The sequence below is a fragment of the Anolis sagrei genome, chromosome 7 (genome assembly GCF_037176765.1).
Source record: "Anolis sagrei isolate rAnoSag1 chromosome 7, rAnoSag1.mat, whole genome shotgun sequence".
NCBI lineage: Eukaryota > Metazoa > Chordata > Lepidosauria > Squamata > Dactyloidae > Anolis > Anolis sagrei.
Window position 1 is genome coordinate 652,004 of NC_090027.1, and position 23,102 is coordinate 675,105.

General features: G+C 45.7%; 1 protein-coding gene across 1 annotated transcript in view; it reads left to right on the forward strand.

The window, feature by feature from the left end:
* The window catches only part of BIN3 (bridging integrator 3), a 135,136-nt gene that overhangs the window by 104,153 nt on the left and 7,881 nt on the right, over window positions 1-23,102 (forward strand). The window contains exon 8 of the mRNA XM_067470617.1: window positions 4,514-4,648. Coding sequence (XP_067326718.1) covers window positions 4,514-4,648 — 135 coding nt within the window. The remainder of the gene's footprint in view (window positions 1-4,513; window positions 4,649-23,102) is intronic.

Consider the following 23,102-nt stretch of genomic DNA (forward strand, 5'->3'; position numbering starts at 1 on the left):
CCATTGAATGAAAATTCATCCTGCATATCAGATATTTACATTATGATTAATAAATGTAGCAAAATGACAGTTATGGCATAGCAACGAGCATAATGTTCTGGTTGAGGGTCACCACAACATGTGGAACTGGATTCGGAGTCGTGGCATTAGGAAGGTTGAGAAACACTGGCTTAGGGGCCGTGTTCTAGAAGCATTCTCTCCTGGCGTTTCGCCTGCATCCATGGCAAGCATCCTCAGAGGTTGAGCTATATGGCCGTGTTCTAGAAGCATTCTCTCCTGACGTTTCGCCTGCATCTATGGCAAGCATCCTCAGAGGTTGCTATATGGCCGTGTTCTAGAAGCATTCTCTCCTGACGTTTCGCCTGCATCTATGGCAAGCATCCTCAGAGGTTGAGCTATATGGCCGTGTTCTAGAAGCATTCTCTTCTGAAGTTTTGCCTGCATCTGTGGCAAGCATCCTCAGAGGTTGAGCTATATGGCCACGTCCTAGAAGCATTCTCTTCTGAAGTTTTGCCTGCATCTGTGGCAAGCATCCTCAGAGGTTGAGATATATGGCCATGTTCTAGGAGCATTCTCTCCTGGCGTTTTGCCTGCATCTGTGGAAGGCATCCTCGAGATTGTGAGCTATATGGCCATGTTCTAGAAGCATTTGCTCCTGATGTTTTGCCTGCATCTGTGGAAGGCATCCTCAGAGGCTGTGAGCTATATGGCCATGTTCTAGAAGCATTCTCTCCTGAAGTTTTGCCTGCATCTGTGCCAAGCGTACTCAGAGCTTGTGAGGTTTGCTTGCCACTGATGCAGGCAAAACCTCAGAAGAGAGTGCTTCTAGAACATGGCCATACAGCCTGAGAAACCTACAACAGCCTAGTCACCACAAACATGTTACCCCACTGCTTCACCTTCAGTGCTGCAGCTAAAAGGTGGGAAGCTTGTTGTGGGATTGTGAGCTTGTTTGGCTTCCTACCCCAACTCTCTTCCTAAGTTTTGCCCAATTTTAGCAGCTGGATCTTGGGATCCGCGAGGGCTACTTCAGAGGTTATGTGGCAGTTGCACCTGGTTGCAATAAGCCTAGGGTGGAAATGCTGCCTTTAACACTCAGTGGACGTAACTGTGGGGAAGTGTCTTGAGTACCAAAGCCCTTCGTGGCACCTTTTCTGTCTTTCCTGGAAGCAGCTCTAGTGCATCGGTTGCAAAAGGCTTTCCAAACGAAGGATGAAGCCACTCCGAACACAATGCTGTTGACCCGCTTCCTTGTGTGTGTACAGAGTCTCAGATTGACTTCGACAGAACGAAAGAACGCAGAATGTGTATAACTCTTTCAATTGGGCATTGTGTTGAAGAATTACCATATCGGCATTGAGAACAGAGACTTCCAGCTTAGTCGTAAAGAAGCTTAGGACGCTCCTTGCGCATGCAAAAACCAAAGGATGTGTCAATGCGCGCTGCTTTGTTCTGATGACTAAGCCAGAAGGGTGCCCCCGTCCCCCCCAGGAAAGCCTAATAAGACTCTGCCAAGAAGAATTGGGGAGAGGGCTTATGCAATATTTACAGGCATTTCCATCAGTATTTGAAGACACAAAAACCTTTCTAAAGCCGCATTGTGAAAAGAGGAATATGTGTTCTCCTAAGACAGAAACAGGTTTCCATTCCGCTCACAACTCCCATCACTCCCACCATTTAGGAAGCATTGACCTCTCTCTAAATCTGCTTTGCCATCACCAAGCTCGTGTGTGCCACTCGAGCATCCCTTACCTGCAAATCCAAAATGCTCCTAAACCCAAAACAGTCCACAGGATTGGTTTTAATAGTGAAACATGTGCTTTCAATATACCCAAATGTTCTTTCACAACACTAATTAAAATATTGTGTATCAGATTAATAATAATAATCTATACACATAATAAAGGTGAAACTGTCTGTATGTGGCAGAGGAGGTGTCCACTTGCACAGACAGCCTCACAGATAGTCTCCTGCCTCCACAAACAGGCTATAGTTCCAAGTGCTGAAACATTAAGTCTAGTTGTGTCCGACTCAGGGGGTCGATGCTCATCTCCATTTCTAAGCTAAAGAGCTTGCGTTGTCCATAGACACCCCCAAGGTCGAGTGGTCATGGGCATGACTGCATGGAGCACCGTTACCTTCCTGCTGGAGTGGTACCTATTGATCTACTCACATTTCCATGTTTTCAAACTGCTAAGTTGGCAGAAGCTGGGCCTAACAGCGGGAGCCCACACCACTCCCCAGATTTGAACCGCTGACCTTTCGGTCAGCAAGTTAAGCAGATCAGTGGTTTAACCTGCTGCGTTACCAAACGCAATTTGGTGATGGATCTGGGCATTGTATGTTTTCCCCCTGTTTCCCCTTCCCTTCTGCTCCCTCACCCATATTGTGCTTCAGGAGTTATATTTATATTTTTAATGTACCAAACATACCAAGTTTGTATGAAAATGTGACTCTATTTCCTGTGCTGGTCAATGACCGAAATAAATGATTTGATTTGACCTGCTGTGTCACCAAATCTTCAAAAATCCAAAGTGTAAAACACTTTTGGTCCAATACTGGTTAGATAATAATAATAACAACAGCATCAACAACAACTTCTTTATATTCCGCCCTTCTCCCCAAGGAGACTCAGAGCAGATTACTGCTTATATCAACAGACACAGGCAAACATTCAATTGTTACAGTGCCTTCTTACAATGACATACAAGGAAATGCAAATGGCTCTGAGGGAGGTGCTCATCTCCATTTCCAAGCCAAGGAGCCTACGTTGTCCGTAGACATGTCCTTTGCGTGTGGCTGGCATGACTGCATGGAGTATCTTCTTGCCAAGGCAGTACCTATTAATCTACTTACATTTGCATGCTATCGAACTGCTAGGTTGGCTTGAGCTAGGTCTAACAGTGGGAGCTCACCCCGTCCCATAGATTCGAACTTCCAACCTTCAGGTCAGTAGTTCAGTAGCAGAAGGGTTTAACCCACTGTGCCACCTGCAATCCCGGAAAGTTATTTATTTATTTACATTATTTCTATCCCGCCCATTTCAGCCCGAAGGCGACTCAGGGCGGTACACACAGTCGGCACAATTCGATGCCAAAACAAAATACATACACTGATAAAGCAAAAACATTAACTGCAATTAAACATAAACGACAGTGCATAGTAAACAATTTAAAAAGAAACCATGTCCTCTGTCCAAATCTTGATCCATTTACATCGTCTTGGCCGTTCCTGGGTCAATTTCCAACTCTAGTTTGTCTGCTTACTCCGGGGTTCCGAAGGCTTGCTCGAAGAGCCAAGTTTTTACCCTTTTTCGGAAAGTCAGGAGGGAGGGGGCTGATGTAATATCCCTGGGGAGGGAGTTCCACAGCCGGGGAGCCACCACAGAGAAGGCCCTGTCTCTCGTCCCCGCCAGACGTGCCTGTAAAGCAGGCAGGATCGAGAGCAGAGCCTCCCCAGACAATCTTCGGCTCCTGGGGGGTTCGTAGGGAGAGGTGCGTTCAGATAGATAGACTGGGCCAGAACCGTTTAGGGCAGTGGTTCTCAACCTTCCTAATGCCACGACCCCTTAATACGCTTCCTCATGTTATGGTGACCCTCAACCATAACATTAGTTTCATTGCTACTTCATAACTGTCATTTTGCTGCTGTTATGAATAGTAATGTAAATATTTGATATGCAGGATGTATTTTTGTTCATTGGACAAAATTTGGCACAAATACCCAACACGCCCAAATTTAAAACTGGTTGTATTGGGGGAGGGTATTGATTTTGTCCTGTGGGAGTTGTCGTTGCTGGGATTTATAGTTAACCTACAATCAAAGAGCATTCTGAACTCCATCAATGATAGAATTGAATGAAACTTGGCACACAGTTCTCCCATGACCAGGAGAAAATACTGGAAGGGTTTGCTGGGCATTGACCTTGAGTTTTGGGAGTTGTAGTTCACCTACATCCAGAGAGCACTGTGGATTCAAACAATGATGGATCTGGACCAAACTTGACACGAATGCTCCATATGCCCAAATGTAAACACTAGTGGGGTTTGAGGGAAAATAGACCTTGACATTTGGGAGTTGTAGTTGCTGGGATTTATAGTTCACCTACAATCAAAGAGCATTCTGAACCCTGCCAATGATTGAATTGGGCCAAACTTCCCACACAGAACCTCCATAACCAACAGAAAAAAACTGTGTTTTCTTGTAGTCTTTGGTGACCCCTCTGACACCCCCTCGTGACCCTCCCAGGGGTCCCGACCCCCAGGTTGAGAAACACTGCTTTAGGGCTTTCTAGGCTAAAGCCAGCCCTTTGAATTGAGCCCGGTGGCAGACTGGCAGCCAGTGGAGCTGGCGCAACAGGGGAGTGGTGTGCTCCCTGAGCTCAGGGATACTCAATCCTGATTTTAAATGTATTTCCTGTGCAAGCTTGGGAAAAGGGGACCAAACGGAGGAGAAGTGAAGGCCAACGGTGTGTCTTCTTCTTCCTCCTCTTCCTCCTTGTGTGTTCTCTCAGGCCCGGGAGGAACTGAGGCCCGTGAAGGAGGACTTTGAGGCCAAGAACAAGCAGCTCCTGGAAGAGATGCCCAAATTCTACAGCAGCCGCATTGATTACTTCAAGCCAAGCTTTGAATCTCTCATCCGAGCTCAGGTAGGCCTTCCTTCCTTCCTTCCTTCCTTCCTTCCTTCCTTCCTTCCTTCCTTTCCGCTGCGTCAGAAGCCGTTCTGGGTTCATGCCTGCTTCCAAAACCAGACTGAATGCCGCGTGTAATGGCTGCTAGTCTCTGTTGAAGCCTGTGTGCGAGAGAGAATAGCCTATAGCAATGTTTCTCAGCCTGGGGGTCGGGACCCCTGGGGGGGGGGGGTCATCAGGCAGTTTCAGAGGGGTCTCCAAATACCATCACAAAACACATATTTTGGATGGTCTAAGGAACCCCTTTGGCAGAGAAGGCTGAAGACTTCTCCACCTGTCCCCCTCTTCCTTTTTTGGAAACAGACAGCCCATCCTCCCACTCAAAGCCCTCCTCCATGGTCTTTGACAAGCCTCTCAACCAAGGGGAGGGCTGTTTTGAGACTTCAAGCAGGGAGGGGAGAGCAGGTGTGCTCCGTGCATGGCAGTGTGGTGCACATGTGCGAGGCAGGGGAGAACATGTGAGGCTGGAGGGAGCGATCCCCTCAAGACATGGGGGGTTTGTGTGGGAAGTTTGCCCCAATTCTCTCATTGGTGGGGTTCAGAATGCTCTTTGATTGTAGGTGAACTATACATCCCAGCAACTACAACTCCCACATGACAAAATCTATTATGTGTGCATGCCTTCAAGTCACCTGGTGACTCGAGCCCCCCGCTGGAGGGAGATTTGCAACAGTGAGTCCCCTCAAGACACGGGGGGTTTGTGTGGGAAGTTTGCCCCAATTCTGTCGTTGGTGGTGTTCAGAATGCTCTTTGATTGTAGGTGAACTATACATCCCAGCAACTCGCAAATGACAAAATCTATTATGTGTGCATGCCTTCAAGTCACCTGTTGACTCGAGCCCCCGGAGGCGCAGTGGGTTAACCCCCTGTGCCGGCAGGACTGAAGACCGACAGGTCGCAGGTTCGAATCCGGGGAGAGCACGGATGAGCTCCCTCTATCAGCTCCAGTTCCTCATACGGGGACATGAGAGAAGCCTCCCACATGGATGATAAAAACGTCAAATCATCCGGTCAATGTCCCCTGGGCAACATCCTTGGAGACGGCCAATTCTCTCACACCAGAAGCGACTTGCAGTTTCTCAAGTCACTCCTGACACGACAAAAAAAAATCTGTTGACTAAAGGCAGCGTTTCTCAACCTGAGGGTCTGAACCTCTGTGTGGGTTGAAAGGGGGCTTCAGAAGGGTCACTACATACCATCAGAAAACATATATTTCTGCTGGTCTTAGGAACCCCTTTGGCAGAGAAGGCTGAAGATCTCTCCGCCTGTCCTCCTCTTCCTTTTTGGAAACAGAAGGAGAATCCCCCCACCAAAAGCCCTCCTCCTCCACTGTGATTGGCAGGCCTCTCAGCCAAGGGGAGGGCTGTTTCTGAGACTCCAAGCGGGGAGGGGAGAGAAGGTGTGCATGGCACATGGCAGCGTGGCACCAGATTTGGTCCAGATCCATAGTTGTTAGGGTCCACAGTGCTCTCCGGAAGTAGGTGAACTACATCTCCCCTAAATCCCTGTCAATTCCTCCCAAATCCCTCCGGTATTTTCTGTTGGTCGTGGGAGTTCTGTGTGGGAAGTTTGGTCCAATTCTATCATTGGTGGGGTTCAAGGGGCTCTTTGGTTGTACTTGAACTATAAATCTACAACTCCCAAATGTCAAGGTCTATTTTCCCCAAATGCCACCAGTGTTCACATTTGGGCACATTGAGTATTTGTGCCAAGTTTGGTAAAAAAATCCATCATTGTTTGAGTCCACAGTGCTCTCTGGATGGAGGTGAACTACAGTTCCAAAACTCAAGGTCAATGTCCACCAAATCTTTCCAGTATTTTCTGTTGATCATGGGAGTCCTGTGTGCCAAGTTTGGCCCAATTCTATCGTTGCTGTTCAGAATGCACTTTGATTGTAGGTGAACTAGAAATCCCAGCAACTACAACTCCCAAATGTCAAGGTCTATTTCCCCCAAACTCCACCAGCGTTCACATTTCAGCACATTTAGCATCTGTTCCAAGTTTGGTCCAGATCCATCATTGCTTGAGTCCACAGTTCTCTCTGGATGTAGGTGGACTACAACTCCCAAACTCAAGATCAATGTTCACAAAACCCTTCCAGTATTTTCTTTTGGTCACGTGAGTCCTGTGTGCCAAGTCTGGTTCAATTCCATTCTTGGTGAAGTGGAGAATGCTCTTTGATTGTAGGTGAACTATCAATCCCAGCAACTACAACTCCCAAATGACAAAATCAATCCTCCCATCCCAACCCCACCAGTATTCAAATTTGGGCATATTGGGTATTTGTGCCAAATTTGCTCCAGTGAATAAGAATGCATCCTGCATCTCAGATATTTACATGACGATTCATAACAGGAGCAAGATGGGAGTTATGAAGTAGCAACGAAAATAATGTTATGCCTGGGGGTCACCACAATATGAGGAACTGGATTAAGGGGTCGTGGCATTAGGAAGGTGGAGAAATATAGAGTCTATACATGTTGTCTTGTGGGGACGGCTGGCGTGAGGGAGGCCCAAAATGCTTGACCTTGTCAGTAGAGCAACACAAGTGTTTGTACATGGATTTTTATTGGCTAACAATAATTTAGGCTGTTTGGCGTACTTATTTATTTATTATTATTAATATTATTATTATTATTATTATCTAACATTAATTTAGGCTGTTTGGCATACTTATTTTATTATTGTTGTTATTATTATTATTTTATCTAACATTAATTTTGGCTGTTTTGCAAACTTATTATTATTATTATCTAACATTAATTTAGGCTGTTTGGCATACTTATTTTATTATTATTGTTATTATTATTATTTTATCTAACATTAATTTTGGCTGTTTTGCAAACTTATTATTACTATTATTATTATTATCATTATCTAACATTAATTTAGGCTGTTTGGCATGCTTATTTTATTATTATTGTTATTATTATTATTTTATCTAACATTAATTTTGGCTGTTTTGCAAACTTATTATTTTTATTATTTTATTATCTAACATTAATTTTGGCTGTTTTGCAAACTTATTATTATTATTTTATTATTATTACTATTATTATTATTATTATTATTATTATTATTATCTAACATTAATTTAGGCTGTTTGGCATACTTATTTTATTATTATTGTTATTATTATTATTTTATCTAACATTAATTTAGGCTGTTTTGCAAACTTATTATTATTTTTATTATTTTATTATCTAACATTAATTTAGGCTGTTTTGCGTACATTATTATTATTATTATTATTATTATTATTATTATTATTATTATCTGTTGTTACTGCCTTTTCCAAATTACTTTCCAAAACGCAGATCAGACCCTGGGTCCTTTGTCCTTGGCCCCCCATTTTTTCCGTCTCCCCCCCCCCCCCCCCCCCGCCATTCCCGCTCCCCTTCCTCCGGCCTCGCCCGTCCCCACCGGAGAGGAAGTGTGGGAAGCTTTTGTGTGTCAGCTGAGCTTGTTTGTTCTGTTTGGTTCCTTTCAAAACAAAATGTGTTGCTTCCCTGCCAAATCGCAATCTCGGCTGCGTAACCAAGTATCACAGAAATAATCGCAAACATGTTCAGAATGGGAGAGCGCATGCTTGCAAAGAGACGGAATGGGGGACGCTGCCTGTGAAAAAGGTCTTGGAGTCCTCGTGGACAGTGTAAACATGAGCCGGCAATGTCATGCCACAGCTTGCAAAGCCAATGGGATTTTGGCCCACATCAATAGGAGCCTAGTGCCAGGGAAGTCATGCTCCCCATGCTCTCTTCTGCCTTGGCCAGACCACTTTACCTGGAATTTCACTGTGGCCAATTCTGGGCACCACAATTGGAGGGTTGGCTGTTAGGAATTGTGGGAGTTGAAGTCCAAAGCACACAGAAAGCAGAAGGTTGTCTGTGCTTGGAATACATAGTGAGTTCCACGCATGAGACTTCTCCCAGTTCAGTGTGAGTAGCCTAAAAATGGCTTTGTGTGTCTGCCGCCAGGCTCTTGCGTGTTGCGGCCAGGGGTATTTTTGGACCCAGTGGAGCGTGTCCAAAGAAAATGTGCTGAGCTACTGTTTTGGCACCTACCCACACACAGCACCCGCTGAATGTTGGGTCACGACACCTTCATGAGCTCCACGTAAATTAAGTCTTTGCAGCTGGAACCGGCCCCATCAGATCACCCTTTCCCAAAAGTTTTGAACACCTTATGTCAGTGTTTCTCAACTGGGGATCAGGACCCCTGGGGGGGGGGGGGTTGCGAGGGTAGAGAGATCAGCTAGGGACCAGCAAAAAACACTATTTTTCTTTGGTCATGGGGGTTGTGTGGGAGGTTTGGCCCAATTCTATCATTGTTAGGGTTCAGAATGCTCTTTGATTGTAGGTGAACTATAAATTCCAATAACTACAACTCCCAAATGCCAAGGTCTATTTCCCCCAAACTCTATCTGTGTTCATATTTGGGCATATTGAGTGCTTATGCCAAATTTGGTCCAGATCCATCATTGTTTGAGTCCACAGTGCTCTCTGGGTGTAGGTGAACTACAACTCCCAAACTCAAGGTCAATGCCCACTGAACCCTTCCAGTATTTTCTGTTGCTCATGGAAGTTCTGTGTGCCAAGTTTGGTTTGATTCCATTGCTGGTGGAGTTCAGAATGTTCTTTGATTGTAGGTGAACTATAAATCCCAGCAACTACAACTCCCAGTGTCAAAATCAACCCCCCTCCCCCATTGGGACACTCGTGTCAGTATTATGCATCAGGACACTCGTGTCAATATTATGCATCGGGACACTCCTGTCAATATTACACACACATCGGGACACTTGTGTCAATATTACGCATTGGGACACTCGTGTCAGTATTGTTCATCAGGACACTCGTGTAAGTATTACGTGTCGGGGCACTTGTGTCAATATTACGCGTCGTGACACTCGTGTCAATATTATGCATCAGGACACTCGTGTCAATATTATACATCAGGGCTCTCATGTCAATATTACGTGTCATGACACTCGTGTCAATATTATGCATCGGAACACTCGTGTCAGTATTACGTGTCGGGACACTCGTGTCAATGTCCTGTTAAGCATCTCTGCAATCCACGGGAGGGTTCCTTACTGTCTCTTCTTCATGAAGTTAGAATGGAAAAGGGGATTTGTGGGGCACCTTGGTGTCCGGCGTGTTCTCTGTTATGATCCAGGAAAGCAATCCTGGGGCAGATCGGTATGTAATGGGGCCAAAATTGCTCATGGATTCTTGCCCAGTTTTGGCCCTCCAAGAGGACCCTTCAGAATATCCTGCCTTTGCTTAGCAACTGAGGACGATGAGTGACAGGAATGTGATGGTCATTTAATGAGCTGCTCAAAAATGTTCCTCTCTTCAGCGTTGCAGTTGCATAACGATTGGCTTTTTACATAACTTATCTATTTATGAGTGTTTCCAGGGATTGTTTCCAGAGTCAGGAGTGAGGAGAAACAATGGCCGGAGAAGTACAAAACTGAAGCAGGTTGAGCCACAAAACCAGGAGAAGTCTTGGTTGAGTGCAGTTCCTCTGCTGGACTGGTAATTGGGGAAATAGATCTATATGCTTACTTACTTACTTAGGTGATCCCTCATAGCCTGAGGGTGATGGCCCTCCAAGTAGACTCTCTTGGCAGTGGATATGTAGGTGGCCGCGGAGACCTATTCTTGACCCGCATCTTCTTCCACAGTGAAGGCATCGGTTTCTAGATGGAAGGCGATCCTGGTTGGGGTTGGTTTGATGCACCTTCCTCTTGGCACGTTTCTCTCTTTCACCCTGCATTTGTGTCTCTTCAAATTCTACAGCACTGCTGGTCACAGCTGAACTCCAATTAGAACACTTCCAGTTCTCGGTGTCTATGTCACAGTTTTTAAGGTTGGCTTTGAGCCCATCTTTCAATCTCTTTTCCTGTCCACCAACATTCCGTTTTCCATTCTTGAGTTCAGAATAGAGCAACTGTTTTGGGAAACGGTGGTCGGGCATCCAGACAACATGGCCGGTTCAGCGGAATTGATGGCGGAGGACCATTGCTTCAATGCTAGTGGTCTTTGCTTCTTCTTCCAGCACGCTGACATTTCCCCGCCTGTCTTCCCAAGAGATTTGCAGGATTTTCCGGAGGCAGCACCGATGGAATCATTCTAGGAGTGGCATGTGACGTCTGTAGACAGTCCACGTTTCGCAGGCATAGAGCAGGGTTGGGAGGGGAATGGCTTTATAAACAAGCCCCTTGGTCTCCCTACGGATGTCCCGATCCTCAAACACTCTCTGCTTCATTCAAAAAAATGCTGCACTCACACTGACATTGTATTTCAGTGTCAATGTTGACTTTGGTGGAGAGGGGGCTGCCAAGGGAGCGGAAATGGTCCACATTTTCTCATGTGACACCATTAAGCTGTATTTCTGGCATTGGAGAGGGATTGGCCGGTGACTGCTGGAAGAGCACTTTGGTTTTCTCGTATGCTTCTGTGAAGGTGTTTAGAGTGGCTTGTAGGTCTTCTGAATGTGCACAGACAACATTGTCATCAGCATATTGGAGTTCTATAACAGATGTTGGTGTGACCTTGGTTGTGGCTTTCAGTCTGCTGAGGTTAAACGGCTTGCCATCTGTCCGATAGAGGATTTCCACTCCGGTGGGAAGCTTCCCGTCAACAAGGTGAAGTGTCATAGCGATCTATATATAAAATAAAGTTCCACCTCAGGAGGAACAGAACCCAGAAGAGAAGATACCTGGAAGGTGAAGAGTTCGACACATCAAGGAGGGCCAAAGTCTCTTAGGCCTTTTGTGCACACTTTTGGAAAAGCCACAGTACTGTGTAACTTTAGTGATATTGAACTTCCAGGAACTTTGAGCCCATGGGGGGAAATCTTGTGTTTTCTAGGAAAAGGTAGAAACATCAGGCAAAACTGTGATAATAAGGCCCATTCCAGATTGGAAGGTGTTTTGTCCTGTTACGGTCCCAAAGTGTATAATCTATATAAACAATAACGTAATGTTCATTTGTGGGATGAACATAACTCAAAAACCACTGGGCGAATTGACTCCAAATTTGGACACAAGACACCTGCCAGGCCAAAGAGTGACCATCACTCATGAAAACACAGCGGAAGAGACTTAAAAATCCAAAAATTAAAAAAATACATTACAACTCATATGCAAAACCGCACATATATACACAAACACACATAGATACATACACAAAACACATGTACACAGACTGGGCCACAGCAATGTGTGGCAGGGGACGGCTAGCCTGTATAAATAAAAAAATGTAATGTTCGCTTGTGGGATGAACATAACTCAAAAACCACTGGGCGAATTGACGCCAAATTTGGACACAATATGCCTATCAGGCCAATGAGTGACCATCACTCATAAAAACACTAAAAAAACACAGCAGAATAGACTTGAAAAGCCAGAAAACAAGAAATACATTACAACGCATGTGCAAAACCACGTATATACACACAAACACACATATACACAAATATATACACACATAAAACACACAAAACACATATACACAGACTGGGCCACAGCAACGCATGGCACGGGACGGCAAGTTGTGTATAATTTTGGCATGAAAAAGCCATTACGATAATCGCAAACTGATTTTCCTAAAGTTACACAGGAATGTATTGTCGAAGGCTTTCATGGCCGGAATCACTTTGTTGTAGGTTTTTTTTGGGCTATATGGCCATGCTCTAGAGGCATTTTCTCCTGACGTTTTGCCTGCATCTATGGCAAGCATCCTCAGAGGTTGTGAGGTCTGTTGGAACTAGGAAAATGGGTTTATATATCTGTGGAATGATGTCCAGGGTGGGACAAAGGACTCTTGTCTGCTGGAGCTAGGTGGGAATGTTTCAACTGACCACCTTGATTAGCATTTGATGGCTTGGCAGTGCCTGGGGGAAACTTTTGTTGAGAGGTGATTAGATGTCCTTATTTGTTTCCTCTCTGTTGTTGTGCTGTTGTAATTTTAGAGGTTTTTTAAATACTTGTTGCCAGATTGTGTTCATTTTCATGGTTTCCTCCTTTCTGTTGACATTGTCCACATGCTTCTTGTGGATTTCAATGGCTTCTCTGTGTAGTCTGACTGTGTAGTCTGACATGGCTGGAATCACTAGGTTCTTGTGAGTTTTTTCGGGCTATAGGGCCATGTTCCAGAGGCATTTTCTCCTGACATTTCACCTGGGGGAATCTTTCTTTGAGAGGTAATTTGATGTGCCTGATTGTTTACTCTCTGTTGTTTTGCTGTTGTAATTTTTGAGTTTTTTTAATGCTGGTAGCCAGATTTTGTTCATTTTCTGTTGACATTGTCCACAGGGTCTGGAGAACAAGCCCTATGAGGAGCGGCTTAGGGAGCTGGGCATGTTTAGCCTGAAGAAGAGAAGGCTGAGAGGAGATATGATAGCCATGTATAAATATATGAGAGGAAGCCACAGGGAGGAGGGAGCAAGCTTCCTTTCTGCTTCCTTGGAGACTAGGACGCAATGGAACCATGGCTTCAAACTACAAGAGAGGAGATTCCATCTGAACATTAGGAAGAACTTCCTGACTGTGAGAGCCGTTCAGCAGTGGAACTCTCTGCCCCGGAGGGAGTGTGGTGGAGGCTCCTTCTTTGGAAGCTTTTAAGCAGAGGCTGGATGGCCATCTGTCAGGGGTGATTTGAATGCAATATTCCTGCTTCTTGGCAGGGGGTTGGACTGGATGGCCCATGAGGTCTCTTCCAACTCTTTGATTCTATGATTCTATGCTTCTTGTGGATCTCAATGGCTTCTCTGTGTAATCTGACCTGGTGGTTGTGAGAGTGGTCCAGCATTTGTGTCTTCTCAAGTTCTCACAGGAATTGTGGGAGTTGGAACTCCAAAGCACCTGGAGGAAGGGTTGAAGCCTGCCCGTGCCTAATGTAAAAGGAGTGGGATATGCTCAGGGTGAGAAATAATGCCGTGGGACTGGACACGCCATCCCCAAGGAACCCCCATTCGTTGTTGGATCTCCCATCCCTTTGGGGCGAAATGTCCACTTTTTTGGGTGGGGGGAGTGCCCAGCCTTTGGAGGTCCTCGGGGGAAGAGGTGTTCCTCCTGGGACCGCTCCGCCTGGTGCCGGGAGCGGATGCGGCGTTTCCCACCTGCGAATCCAGAGGCTCCTGTTCCGGCGCTGCAGACTTCTTCTCCTGCCCACCCACAGGCTTCATCTGAATTTCTGGAGCCAACGTTTCCCCCGTCTTGGGCTTTGAAGTTCCCACACAGAGATAAAAGGGGGAGAGAGCGTGCTCCCTTGTTGACGGGGGCCCTGCCAAGAAGAACACGTCCTTCTCTCCTTCTTCTTATCAGGATCAGAAATATTCCGAATGTTTCCGATGCTTCAGATTCCCAGCAGGTGCATCGGGTCTTTTTTTACATTTATTTTTACGCTCCAGGGAACGGGTTTCAGTTGTGACCGTTCTACTTTGAGCACCAAGTCATTGTCTCCGCCTTTGAATGTCTTACTCTCTCGTAAGTCGTGTTCAGTCCTTGCACAGCTCCGTCCTAAGTCGGTCGGATGAACGAGGGGGCATCAAAAAGTTTTGCCTCCTGTGTCATAAAAACATTATGAATGGACAGATCACAGCAGAACTGCCTTCAGATCGTGGCCCAAACTGCCCTCTACCCAAAACTAAACTTCAACAGAGTCACCATCCATTCAGACACATTGGCGCCATTGTTGAACCCAGGCTTCAAAACCATTTTTAGGAAAAATCAGGGTTTTGCTTCATGACCCATGCTTACTACTTACTTAGGCGATCCCTCATTGTCTTAGTAGGATTATTTTCCAAGATCAACGTCCTGACGGTGGGTCCGAAGGTGACTGTGGAGCCCTATTCTTTTTCTGAAGGCATCGGTTTCCAGGTGGAAGGCAGTCCTGGTCGGGGTTGGCTTGACGCGCCTTCCTCCTGGCACGTTTCTCTCTTTCACCCTCCACTCGTGCCTCTTCAAATTCTGCAGCACTGCTGGTCACAGCTGACCTCCAGCTGGAGCGCTCAAGGGCCAGGGCTCCCCAGTTCTCAGTGTCTACGCCAGAGTTTTCAAGGTTGGCTTTGAGCCCGTATTTCAGTCTCTTTTCCTGTCCACCAACGTTTCGTTTTCCGTTCTTGAGTTCGGAGTAAAGCAACTGCTTTGGGAGACGGTGGTCAGGCATTTGGACAATATGGCCGGTCCAGCGGAGTTGGTGGTGGAGGTCTTTGCTTCTTCCAGCACACTGACGTTTGTCCGCTTGTCTTCCCAGGAGATTTGCAGGATTTTCCGGAGCCAGTACTGATGGAATCGTTCCAGGAGTTGCATGTGACGTCTGTAGACAGTCCACGTCTCGCAGGCATACTCCAGGGTTGGGAGGACAATAGCTTTATAGACAAGCACCTTGGTCTCCCTACGGATGTCCCGGTCCTCAAATACTCTCTGCTTCATTCAGGAAAATGCTGCACTCGCAGAGCTCACCCGGTGTTGTATTTCAGTCTCAATGTTGATGTCTGTAGACAGTCCACGTTTCGCAAACATATAGCAGGGTTGGGTGGGGAATGGGTTTGTAGACAAGCCCCTTGGTCTCCCTATGGATGTCCCAGTCCTCAAACACTCTCTGCTTCATTCAGAAAAATGCTGCGCTCGCAGAGCTCAGGCGGTATTGCATTTCAGTGTCAATGTTGACTTTGGTGGAGCGGTGGCTGCCAAGGGAGCGGAAATGGTCCACATTTTCTAACGTGGCACCATTACACTGTATTTCTGGGGTTGGAGAGGGATTGACTGGTGACCTTTGCTGGAAGAGCACTTTGGTTTTCTCGATGTTCAATGACAGGCCGAGCTTCTCGTATCCTTCTGCGAAGATGACCCATGATTTGAATGTCATTCAAGTCATTGAACCTGAAACCACATTGGTTGTCTTTCAGAGGTCCAAACAGGTCAAAGTCAGAAGGGGCCAAATCACATATAATGATTTAGGAACCCCATTTCACTCCCGTGCAAATATATCTGTTGTCTGTATTGTCGGAGGCTTTCATGGCCGGAATCACTGGGTTGTTGTAGATTTTTCACTTTGTCTGGCCATGTTCTAGAAGCATTCTCTCCTGATGTTTCACTTGCATCTGTGGCAAGCCTCCTCAGAGGTTGTAAGGTCCATTGGAAACTAGGAATATTGGAGATAGGGTAAAGGTAAAGGTTTTCCCCTGACATGAAGTCCAGTCGTGTCTGACTCTGCGGGTTGGTGCTCATCTCCATTTCTAAGCCGAAGAGCCAGCGTTGTCCATAGACACCTCCAATGTCATGTGGCCGGCATGATTGCATGGAGTTCCATTACCTTCCTGTCGAAGCAGTACCTATCGATCTACTCACATTTGCATGTTTTTGAACTGCTAGATTGGCAGAAGCTTTTTAAATTTTGTCCATTACATTGGCCCGGCCTTTAGGTTTTTAATGGTCATGGTGTCATTGCTTTTAGTGTTTTATTGTTTTGCTTGATGTTTTATTATTTGCTTTATGAGTTTTACTGTTGTATTTGCATGCTGTTGTTTGTTGGTGGCCTTGGCCTTTGTAAGCCGCATCAAGTCCTTCGGGAGATTTTGCGGGGTATAAATAAAGTTAATAATAATTTAATAAGCTGGGGCTGACAGCAGAAGCTCATGCCGCTCCCCAGATTCGAACCTGCAACCTTTTGGTCTGCAAGTTCAGCATTTCAGCGTTTTAACCCATTGCGCCACCAGGTGCTCCAAATTGGAGATAGATAGATAGATAGATAGATAGATAGATAGATAGATATTCCACAGGTTTATAAATCCAATTTTCCTAGTTTCCAACAGACCTCACAACCTCTGAGCATGCCTTCTATAGATGCAGGTGAAACGTCAGGAGAGAATGCTTCTAGAACGTGGCCATAAAGCCCAAAAAACCTACAACAACCCATATTTTTTAAAAATTGTGTTAGATTTTAGCCATTCTTGTAAGCTGCTCCGAGCCCCAGGGGAGTGGCGGCATATAAGTTCAAATAATAAATAAATAAAATAAATATCTGTTGTCTTTTTTCTCTATTTGCATTTTATTGATTGATTTATGACATTTCTATGCCACCCTTCTCACCCCCGAAGGGGACTCTGAGCGGCTTATGAGATATAAATATACGCCATACATTACATTATTAGCATAATACAATATCAGTATTATATATCACTATATTGTACTATACCATTATATTGTACTATTATCAGTAATATTACATGTAATATAAAATATATAATTATAATATCGTATTATTAGTATTATACTGTATTACATTATAATATTATATGTATACACATACATCATTATATTATATTATATTATATTATATTATATTATATTATATTATTAGCCTAGCACAGGAGAGAAGATGGAGCTGCCCCCTGGCCCCCTCTCTCGTCATTTCCCCCTTTTTTGCCATGGTGTTGGTGAGTGATTGAAAATGAAACCATCCTTTTGCGATTGAAACGATCCATTTTGGGTAAAGAATGCATCTTGGGAGAGACCGCGGCAAAAAAAGCATGATTCTGAGTCAGAGCCATGTTGCCTGCCATCAGCACATGAATGGCCTTTCTTCCCGAGCGCAATGCTTTGAAATCCACACCCTGCGATTTCGATCCTTCCTCGGCTCTGAATGATGTTCAACTATTGGGGAACGAGTGTGACTTGGTTTCATATTGATTGACACACTAGACAATTGAGAACGGGGGTCGGCACGGGTTTCCTAATATCAGAGAATTCTCTCCGTAAGCAAAAGCATCTCTGCGGGGTCTCAGCCGATGAATGGGTTGGGAGCATTTGGTTGTGAATCAGCATTCTCCGAGAACATGGGACTCCGGGAGTGAGTCTTGAGATGTGGGCGTGTTTGAGGTCCCTTTGCTTCTTTTCCTGAAAATGTTGGAGGATGCTCCAAGTTTTCCGAAATAGTGTTTTGTCCTGAATGGAGAGGAGTGGGTGCACACTTTTGGGGATGTGCTGCCCCCAAGTGCACTGGCTCCAGTACTACAGACGCTCTGGCCTTCCGCTAGTCGTTTCTGGTCGCTACTGATGCAGCATGGCTCTTCATGAGACATGCTGCATGATCACAGGGTGTCTGTGACCTATACCACTGGAGAAATTACACTGCTTAGCCTGACATCCGCCGGGAAGGAGCAGCCAATAGTGAAAGGACCAAGGCAGGGACATCTCCAGCCCATCCCCTGTTTGGGTATCAGCCAGCACGTCAACAGCTTAAATCAAGACATAGTTTCCCAAGATCTATAGAGACACTCGTTGGAACACCCCAGCAAGCGAGAGTCCAAAAGTGGCAGGCTCAAACCCAGCACCTCAATCCGTGGGTGATACCAGATGAGAGACTCCCCCCTGGGCACACAGAAGAAGACGGGGCGACTTGGAAGGCGCTGAACAGACTGCGCTCTGGCACCACGAAATGCAGAGCCAACCTCAAGAAATGGGGCCACAAAGTGGAGTCCACGACATGCGAGTGTGGAGAAGAGCAAACCACTGACCACCTGCTGCAATGCACCCTGAGCCCTTCTGCCACATGATGCACCATGGAGAACCTTCTTGCGGCAACACCAGAGGCACTCCAAGGGGCCAGAGACCGGTCAAAGGACATTTAGTATAATGCCAAGTTTGCAAACTTTGTGTTTTTTTAAATCCACGACAACTGTACCTTGGTTCGCTCCTGATACGATAAATAAATAAATACAATCTTGAGATGGGCAACAATTTCTTTTGGGGTGACTGTTTTCACAAACATAGCTCATCATGTGTAAACAATATCATTTCAATGCCCACAAACAAATACATCAACGAGGCTTCATTGGGTGTCTGTGTCCCACACCACTGGAGAAACTACACTGTCCAGTTGGCATTGCACTACCTGACATCCGCCGGGAAGGAGCAGCCTGTAATGAAAGAACCAAGGCAGCGCCATCTTCTGCCCATCCTCTGTTTGGATAGCAGCCAACAAGCCAATGCCTTAATTCAAGAAACATCTTCCTAAGATCTCCAGAGATACTCACAGGAATGCCTCAGCAAGCGAGAGTCCAAAAGTGGCAGGCTAAAACCCATAATTTCAATCAGTGACTGATACCCAATGAGAGACTCCCCCCTGGGCACACAGAAGACGGGGCGACGTGGAAGGCGCTGAACAGACTGCGCTCTGGCACCACGAGATGCAGAGCCAATCTTCAGAAATGGGGCCACAAAGTGGAATCTACAACATGCAAATGTGGAGAAGAGCAAACTTGTCTGACTCTGGGGGTGGTGCTCATCTTCATTTCTAAGCCAAAGAGCCAGCGTTGTCCATAGTCACCTCCTAGGTCATGTGGCTGGCATGACTGCATGGAGCGCCATTACCTTACTAGAGAACTGGGAAGTCCTGGCCCTTGAGCGCTCCAGCTGGAGGTCAGCTGTGACCAGCAGTGCTGTAGAATTTGAAGAGTTTCCCATGGTCTTTAGCCTTCAATGTCAGAAAATGCTGGTGCCTCACCAGACTACAACTCCCAGGATTCCATAGTATTGAACTAGGGGAGTTCAAATGGTGTCATAGTGAAGGGGGGGGGGCAGGGGACAGTTCCACCTTGTCTCCTGTGCTATTCTAATAATATAATATAATATAATATAATGCATATACATATATTTATAATATTATAATGTAATGCAATATAATAATAATATGATATTATAATTATATACTTATATTACATGTAATATTACTAATAATATTACGATATAGTGGTATGGTGCAATATAGCAATGTTTAATGCTGATCTTGTACTATGCTAATAATAATATAATATATTGTATGCAATATATTACCTTGTAAGCCGCTCTGAGTCCCCTTCGGGGTGAGAAGGGCAGCATAGAAATGTTGTAAATAAATAAATGAAATAGCATCCTAGAGTTGGAAGAGACTTCGTGGGCCATCTAGTCCAACCCTTTACCAAGAAGCAGCAAATCTTGCATTGTACACGCAGCCTTAGTTGCGAGAACCTACGGTACCGAAAGCCAGTTCTTGGAAACCAGTGAAGTCAGGTGCCATCTTCATTGTGACTTAGGAGTCTCCAATTTTGACTACCATGATTATTTTTTTATTTATTTATTTGTCGTGTCAGGGCGGCCAGTCACTTACGTTACATTTCTAACAGAACAAAGCAAACAAACAGACAAAATACACAATTTGTGAGTTTGGTAGTTGATTAAATATCCTCTGACCAGTCTCAGGCCACTTGGAGTGCCTCTGGTGTTGCCGCAAGAAGGTTCTCCCTTGGGCATCATGTGGCAGGGCTCAGGTTGCATTGCAGCAGGTGGTCCGTGGTTGGCTCTTCTCCCCACTCGCATGTCGAGGATTCCACTTTGTGGCCCCATTTCTGAAGGTTGGCTCTGCATCTCGTGGTGCCCGAGCGCAGTCTGTTCAGCGCCTTCCAAGTCTGTTTGCCCAGGGAGGAGTCTCTCATTTGGTATCAGCCATGGATTGAGGTGCTGGGTTTGAGCCTGCCACTTTTGGACTCTTGCTTGCTGAGGTGTTCCAGCGAGTGTCTCTGTAGATCTTAGAAAACTATGTCTGGATTTAAGTTGTTGACGTGCTGGCTGATACCCAAACAGGGGATGAGCTGGAGATGTCTCTGCCTTGGTCCTTTCACTATTGGCTGCCACTTCCCGGCGGATGTCAGGTGGTGCGATACCGGCTAAGCAGTGTAATTTCTCCAGTGGTGTAGGGCTGGGTTTGAGCCTGCCACTTTTGGACTCTCGCTTGCTGAGGTGTTCCAGCGAGTGTCTCTGTAGATCTTAGGAAACTATTTCTAGATTTAAGTCGTTGACGTGCTGGCTGATACCCAAACAGGGGATGAGCTGGAGATGTCTCTGCCTTGGTCCTTTCACTATTGGCTGCTACTTCCCGGCGGATGTCAGGTGGTGCAATGCCGGCTAAGCAGTGTAATTTCTCCAGTGGTGTAGGGTGCAGACACCCCGTGATAATGCAGCATGTCTCATTAAGAGCCACATCCACTGTTTTAGCGTGGTGAGATGTGTTCCACACTGGGCATGCGTACTCAGCAGCAGAGTAGCATAGCGCAAGGGCAGATGTCTTCACTGTGTCTGGTTGTGATCCCCAGGTTGTGCCAGTCAGCTTTCATATGATATTGTTTCTAGCACCCACTTTTTGCTTGATGTTCAGCAGTGCTTCTTGTAGGTCAGAGCATGGTCCAGAGTGACTCCTCCCAGGGATTTGGGTGCGCTGCAATGCTCCCGTGGGATCCCTTCCTTCCCAGGTAATAATCCTCAGAGCTCGGAATGCTTGTCTGTTCTTAAGGTGAAAGGCACACGTCTGTGTTTTAGATGGGTTAGGGATCGTCTCTAATTAAGAGCCATGTCCACTGTTTGAGCGTGGTGAGATGTGTTGCACACTGGGCATGCGTACTCAGCAGCAGAGTAGCATAGCGCAAGGGCAGATGTCTTCACTGTGTCTGGTTGTGATCCCCAGGTTGTGCCAGTCAGCTTTCGTATGATGTTGTTTCTAGCGCCCACTTTGTGCTTGATGTTCAGGCAGTGCTTCTTGTAGGTCAGAGCACGGTCCAGGGTGACTCCTCCCAGGGATTTCGGTGCGCTGCAATGCTCCAGAGGGATTCCTTCCTTCCCAGGTAATGATCCTCAGAGCTCGGGATGCTTGTCTGTTCTTAAGGTGAAAGGCGCATGTCTGTGTTTTAGATGGGTTAGGGATCTGTCTCTAACTAAGAGCCATGTCCACTGTTTGAGCGTGGTGAGATGTGTTCCACATCATGCATTCATACTCAGCAGCAGAAGCGACCAGCATTATTATTATTATTATTATTATTATTATTATTATTATTAACTTTATTTATACCCCGCACAATCTCCTGAAGGACTCGATGCAGCTTACAAAGGCCAAGGATGGCATATCCTCCCCCAAAAGCTCACCTTAAAAGGCAGTCGGCTGCCCGGAGTGACAGAGGTGCGCCAGGATGGCATGACCAGTTTGCCCAGTAAGCTTGGCAGGAAGGTCTTGCCATCGCAGAACCCACAAGGAGGCATGCCCTCACTCAGTGCAGTGGCCTGGCTTTCAAGGTCGGCTCTGGGGGGTCAGACCAAGAGAGGAGGAGCATCTACCCTATCGTAGACCTCCGAGGGTGTGTGGCCCTCAGGATCCCAGCCTGCCGTGTCTGAAGAGGAGTTAACGCAGCGTCGTTTCTCCTCTGAGTAGGATTGGCGCAAGAGCCGGCTCATGATACGGAGCAGGAGCGCAGAGTGTTTGCTCTGCTGAAAGGTTAGCTCTGCGGAGGAGCCAGAGGGATTCAATTAGTTAGCCGTAACTAATAACGAGGAGGAGGAGAGGAAGGGAAGGCACCACACTCGCCTTCACCAGCAGCATTGCACGTCGCCTGGCTCCGCGTTGGGCTACCCAGCGAGGTATTTCGGTGCTTGGGAGAAGAGTCTTCCCTGGGGTCTGTTTTGGGATTGATTGATCGATCAGGTTTTTATTAGGCCTGGGTAACAACGGAAAAATTTGTTTCTAAAATCGATTCGTTTTTTGGGGGTTTTTGCGTTTCGTTATTTAAAATAATTACAAAATTTTCCTTTTAAAAAGTTCGATATTTACGAAATTTCGTCAATGTGAAAAAAATTACAAAACAATAACGAATCGATTTCCGAAACAATAACGAATCGATTCGTTAATGGCGGACGCGACCGCGCAATACGCTAAAAAACCTCCAAATGGGACAGGGGGAACTTCTGAAGCTTAATTAAACCAAAAACAACTATAAAAACCCTTAGAAAACCAAAAACAACTATAAAACTTGCCCCAGACACGCGGAAATAATAACGAAACGACCTCAAAACGATAACGAAATGAATACAATAACGAAATACAAAACATTTACAAAACGATTTAAAAATTCGTTTTTAAAAAAAATTGCTCCAGACTGGTTCGTTATCGTTTTGTAATTGAAAAATTAACGAATTTTTTAACGAATTACGAATTAACGAAACGAAACCGCCCAGCCCTAGTTTTTATACCATCTGTTAAATATGCAAACGTCAAGGTGGTTGACAGACAGGTGCGGAATCTTAAAGACCGCCGCGGCATGCAACCAGCAAGGTATTTTCAAAAGAGAACTTTTCAGGTGTAGAAAGCCCAGGGAGGATAAATTTATTTATTTATTTCGGACACTTCTACCCCGCCCTTCTCACCCCGAGGGGGACTCAGAGCGGCTTACAAAGGCACAATTCGATGCCAGCAACAATACAACAATACAATACAACACAACCATAAAATAAAAGCAGTATAGCAGCAATCAAACAGTTAAAAACAATGAAACGGTCGGTTCTCAGTTCTACAACCCGTCAATAAACCAGTTTAGCATT